The sequence below is a fragment of the Plasmodium reichenowi genome, chromosome 11 (assembly GCF_001601855.1).
Source record: "Plasmodium reichenowi strain SY57 chromosome 11, whole genome shotgun sequence".
Taxonomy (NCBI): Eukaryota; Apicomplexa; class Aconoidasida; order Haemosporida; family Plasmodiidae; genus Plasmodium; species Plasmodium reichenowi.
The window spans coordinates 20,982-27,931 of record NC_033656.1 but is presented as its reverse complement, the minus strand read 5'-3'; the positions used below and the strand labels follow the sequence as shown (position 1 = coordinate 27,931).

At 13.9% G+C, this 6,950-nt stretch overlaps 1 protein-coding gene across 1 annotated transcript; it reads right to left on the bottom strand.

Annotated features, from left to right (window-relative positions):
- Window positions 1-2,608: 2,608 nt before the first annotated feature.
- On the bottom strand, window positions 2,609-2,884 carry PRSY57_1101200 (early transcribed membrane protein 11.1; the record flags this gene model as incomplete). The annotated part of the gene is made up of 1 exon (XM_012907986.2): window positions 2,609-2,884. The coding sequence occupies one exon, from the start codon at window positions 2,882-2,884 to the stop codon at window positions 2,609-2,611; it is 276 nt and encodes a 91-aa protein (XP_012763440.2).
- Between the last annotated feature and the right edge of the window lie 4,066 nt (window positions 2,885-6,950).

The window sequence follows — 6,950 nt, the reverse complement described above, 5'->3', positions numbered from 1 at the left end:
TTAACAACTAATTGAGACTACTAAAAATATTATAGAACCAGAGAAAAAAAAAAAAAAAAAGAGAGAGGGAATATATGGTATACAATAAATTGAGAAATACAAACACAAAAAAAATAGGGAATTTTTTGTAATAAAAATATTAAATATTATTTTGCATTACATATATAGAACATAATAGGGGATATATACAAGAAGAGGAACTTATAATATATATATATATATATATATATGAAAATCCTATTGATCTTTGTTCCCCTCATTTAGAAGAATATATATATGTATCTTCAAATATAATTTATTTTTATTATTAGAAAGGATTTGTTAAGAATTTTTTTTTATTTCGTTTTGTTTCTTTGTGAGTGAGTGAATTATAATATATATATATATGTTTAGAAATTATACATGAGCATTATTCTAATGACTGAGAAATATTAAAGTCCGCAGAAATTTAAAAAGAATATATATTTATAGTACGAGTACTTTTTTTAATTATTTTTTATTTTATTCTATTCATTATATATAAATATATTTTATATATATATATATATTACATATATTTTATATGTATATGTATATATATTTTTTATTGCATTTTTATTTTTGCTTTGAAAATATTTGTACCATATATATATTTTTTCATAATACCAAATAGTGTACCTTTTAATCTGTATTATATATATATATATATATATATATAGATACTAATTGAACAAACTTAGAAAATAGACATACATAAGATAATTTAAGAAGAAAGGAAAATCGACTGAAATTTATTATAGTACAAAGAAAAAGAAAAAAAATTATTTGTATTAAAAAAGAGAATAAAATTAATAAAATATAATCTTTTATTTAGATATATTATGAATATTTCTATAAATATAAAATTATATATGTATATAAATAGCAGAAAAAAAAAATTTTTTTTTTTGTCCAAATATTTTATGATGCGTTGTAAAACTCGCTGTGCTTATTGGCTTAAGTAAATTTTTTTTTTTTTTTTTTTTATTTCATTGGGATTGATATAATATAATTATATATATATATATATATATAATATTTATGTATATTGGTTAATTATATTGATGACACAAATGGTACAATATTAAAATCATAATATATTGAATTTTTAACTGAATAAAATTTTATCTTTTTTATATATTATTTATATTATATATAAAACATAAAAATAAAATTCATTTAACCGTTAAAATTTTCTACAAGTATATTATATAATAATAAAAGAGGATATAATAATTATATTGTAAAGAATTTTTAAAGTAAAATATAATATAAATATGTACATAGTATATACTACTACTGGGCCTTTATATATATATATATATATATATAATAAAGAATTTCATTTTTCATATAAAAGAAAGGTTCATTATATATATATATATATATATATATATATACATCAACATATAGATAAATGTAGAATGTAAGATATAGAAATAAATAATATATATTAAATATTTTATGTCCTTAAATATCGCTATATTTTTGTTCAATGAAAGAATAAAATATTATGATAAAGGGGTTATATATTAAGAAGGTGATATATAAAGAGATCATAATATTTAAAGATATTAATAATATATTATAAGTGCAACCACATTTTTTTTTTTTTTTTTTTTTGAAAGAAAATTTATTTATTAAAATATATATATTTAATATATCTATGTATTATATTTTTGTTATAATTTATTTATTTTATGATGTTTTAAATTTCAGTATTGATATATTTAATATTTTATATTTTATAGATATTTTATTTCTGATTAAATATTTTTCTATTTAAGAAATAAAAATAACAATTGTTATGTAATATAACATATATTTTTAATTTTCCATTTTTTTTTTTTTTTTTTATATTTTGTATGGAATACATTTGAATCCTAAAAATATATTATTACATTGTTCTTTATTTTTTTATTTATTGACTTTTTTTTATGTTTTCATATTTTATTTAATAATATATATGAGCATATGTAAAATTGATTTTTTGTACGAAAACAAAAATTTTAATGTCTTTTTTCTTAGAAAAATAAAACAGTTCTTAAATTAATAGAAATATATTATAAATATAAATATATATATATATATTTATATATTACTTTATTTTTAATTATGGTACGAGGTATATAAATAAATAAAAATTAAAAAAGAAGAAGAAAAGTAAAACACATTCTCTTTAAAGTTTACTACAAAAAAAAAAATTCATTTATTTTATTATTATTTTACAAAATTATACAATAATATGTATATATTGTATAAATATGTTATGAAAAATGTAATTTCTTTTCCTTTTATTTTATATATACATTGTATAATAATATATATATATATACACAAAAAGTTCATAAAAATAATAAAAATAATATATAACAATTTCTTTTAATTTAAAAAAAAAAAAAAAAAAAAAAAAAAAAGAAATATATATATATACATATATTCATGTGTATTATATGTAATTCTTTGTGATTTAGATATATCTATATTTCTGTGCTATATTTGTTTACATAATATCGGTACGCCACTGCCTTTTTTGTTATTGATTGAAAAAGCAAATTTTATCGTTTTAAAAAATATGGTCATATTTTATCTATGCTGGATTTTTCTTTACTACTTGTCTTACTACCTTTTTTTTGGGACTTTTCTTTTTTGAGAAATGAACTCCTAAACCTATACTTGCACCAAGAAGTACTGCTACACCTGATGCAATGGCAGAGTACATCATAATTTTTTGGTTTCTTTTTTTAATTTCTGCAGGTGTTAGTTTTTTTTTTGCTTCAACATATCCGTTATGTTCTTTATTAGGGGCAATAAAATTCAAGGCAAATATGAAAAAAACGAAATATAAAATCCTTGTTACTTTCATTTTCGTAGATCTATAAAATTAAAGTAGAAATAATATAAAATTAATATATGTATATATATATATATATATGTAATATATATGTTTTAATATATAATATATGTAGAATTTATAATTTTCCAGATGTATAAAGAAAGGTATCTATCTATCTATATATATATGTTTATTTATTTATGTTTATTTATTATTTTTTTTTATACCTTTGTTTTTATGCTTGTGTTTTTTATAAAGGGTTGTAAAATAGGATTTAATTTTTTTTTTTTTTTTTCTTTAAATAATTATTAATAATATAATATTAATAAAAAGTTTTTTTTTTTTAATATTTAAAAAAAGTAAAAAAAAAATAAAAAAAAATAAAAATTTTTAAAATTTTATTTTTTATATATTATATATATATTTATTTTTTAAATATAATATATATTTAATATAATTTTATTTTTATATTATTTATATATATTTTATTTGTATTTTTTATTTCTTATAGGCTTCTTTTTTTAAAAAATATTGTTTTAATATTTTTATTTATATCTATATTTTTTTTTTTTTTTCTATATATATATATATATATATATATAATATTATACAAAATATGTTTTTCTAAGAGTTTAGATTAGTTCATAATATATTTTTAGAATTATTATTTATTACATATAAAAGAGAGTTATACATAATTATATTCATAAATGTAATATATATATATAAATATATAACTATACAGATATATTAATATTTATTTTTGAGATAATATTAAGGAATATTGTGATTGTTAATTGTAGATATCTATATTTATCATATAAATATTTTTTTAATTAATTCAAATAAACAAAAAATAACTTTCTAAAAAAATATAATTATATATTATTATGCATATAATAATAAATAACAGTATAAAATATATTTATTCTATAAAATAGCTTTTATAACCGATTATTATGAAGAATACTAAAAATATAAAGTTAAAAAAAAAGAAGATTATATTTATATAATATATATATATATATATATATATATATAGTTAATATTATGAAATAATAAATATATAGAAAATATGTTTTTGCTTTTTCATTATTTATATATTTATAATATATATCCTAAATATATAAGCTATCGCTTTTATTCATTTTCTTTCTTTATTTTTTATTATTATTATTATATATATATATATATATATATATATATATATATATATATATATATATATATATATTTATTATTATTTATCATGGATGTAAATAATTTTTTTATATATTATTTATTATTTTTTGCGTTATACCCCTATAATTATATTTATATTATGTATATATAATAAATAAATAGATTTGTTATTTCATTTATTGTTATATATTTATTATATATATATATATATATATAATAATATTGTATATATTATTTTTATTTATTTATTTTATGTATTAAAATAGATTAAACTTTTTTTAATCTTATTTTAAAAGTTCATGGAAAGGGATTTTGTTCTGTATTTTAAATTTGGATAATTATATATATTACTTATATATAATAAAAATGCCATTAATCAGATTTCACGATGCCTTTTATTTTTTTTATATGAGAAGAAGAGAAATATAATGTTATAATGTTTAAGTAATATTTTATCCAGAAGGTGAAATGAATAATATTATAATTTTAATTTTATGTTTATATATTTAGTAGTGTTTATTTTGTTAATTTTATTTTATTAAAGAGGAGCATATTATAAAAAAAAAAAAAAAGAAAAAGAAATATATAGAACAAAGCTATGATTATAAGTTTAATTCTTATATTATTGTATTTATATATAATATTTATAATATATATAATTAATATAATATATTTTTATATATAGTTAGTGAAATAATTATTTAAAATTTTATAAATAAAAAAAAAAAATAAATATAAATAGAAATATATATATATAATAATTATTAATGTAAAACTTTATTTTTAATACAAAAATAAAATTTTAATTTTTTTAAAAAATATTTGTCAAATAGTATTATAAGTATAATAAAAAGTTAAATGAGAAAATAAAAAAAAAAAAAATACTTAAATTATACTTTATATAAAATACACATATTTAAGGATATTTTTACATATAAAATATAAAAAAATATATATTTATCGTCACATTATATTAAAAATTAAAAATATAAATACAGAATGTTTATAAAGTTACTATATATATATATATGTTTTGATGATTCCGTATTTAATATATGAATGAATACCTTTAATTTTTTGTTTATATGTGGTGTTTATTTTGTAAAGTTTAACGTAAAAGATTTTTTTTTTTTTTTTTTTTTTTTTTATATTATTAGAATATAAAATGATATATAAAAATGTAAACAAAATTTTTATAATGGTAGTGAATATTTGAAAGTTCCAAAAATAAGAGAAATAAAAAATAATTTGCAAGATTATGTAAAAGATACATAAATAACATGTAAAAAAATAAAATTACCTCTTTATATTTAATATGTTTGTTATATAAAGGTGTATACATTTTTTTTCTTTATTCAACATAAAGAAAAAAAAAAATATATATATATATATATATATATATATATAATAATAATAATAATAATAGTAAGCGCACATTTCTTCTATAGAGTTTCTTATGTATCTTTTTTGTGTGAATTATATATAAAAATGTATTCAACATAATAAAATGAAAAATATGGAAATGTTAAGGATATATTTATATCCAGAGGAAAGAGAAAAAAAAAAAAAAAAAAATCGAGCTTTTGATTTTGAAAAATGATGATTTGTTAAGATTATATTGAATAATCTTTTGTTGATTGTATAAATTAATATACAAAAATATATGTTTAAAATGTTTTCTAGTATTAAGTATTTTGAAAAATATCATTATATAAATATATATATATTTATAATATATATTTTTGCGATATATATATTTTTTATATACAGGTTTTAAGGTATGTAAAATAATTTTATTTTATTTATTATTTTTTCTGTTCCCCTTTTAATATCAATCATTTTTAAAAATTAATTTTTTCTTTTTTTTTTATTGAAGGGTTGCGTTTATCATAGAAATTTAAAAAAAAAAAAAAAAAAAATTTTAATTAAATATTGCATGTGTAAAAGAAATAATTGCCATATTTTTTATATAGTAAAAATATGAAATAACATACATTGTAAAATTACGGTGTCCTTTTTTTTTTTTGTTTTTTTTTACTTTTATTTTTTATGACATATGTATTCTATATAATATTTTTTCCAATCTTATTAAGGAAATAAAAAAATAGAAAAAACTGAGTACACGAATTTTTAAATTAATATATAAGAATTTATAATTAATTAAAAATAAAAAAAAATTTATATACATATGTGATATAATAATTATGTTTTATTTTTTATTTTTTAATATTTTGTTATATATATATATATATATATATATATATTTTTGGAAAATATTTATCTCCTTTTTAAATAAGTTCATAAATTATATTGAAACAATTTTATTTCAAAAATTATTTTATTATTTTGAGGATTGGTTTTTTATATTTTTTCTTTTTTTTTGAAAAGTTTAATATATATGGCATTTCTATAAAAATAAAAGGAATAATATATATATATATATATATATATATATATATATTTTAGTCTTGTGTTTAATAATTTATATGTATGTTTTTTTGAATGTGTATGTATTTCCCTTGAAGATGATTGAAGAGAGAATATATATATTTTCATTTTTAGAAGAATTATAAATATATATATATTTAATTATTTAATAATTACAAAAAAATTAAAATATGTTCTTAAAATATAAATGTACATTGTCACATGTTCATATTATATTTTGATTTGAATATTAAGGAATGTAGTATATGATTATATTGTATTTTTCTTTTATTTATATATTTTATACTTTATTAATATATATATATATATATATATATATATATATTATTGGAAAATATTTATCTCCTTTTTAAATAAGTTCATAAATTATATTGAAACAATTTTATTTCAAAAATTATTTTATTATTTTGAGGATTGGTTTTTTATATTTTTTCTTTTTTTTTGAAAAGTTTAATATATATGGCAT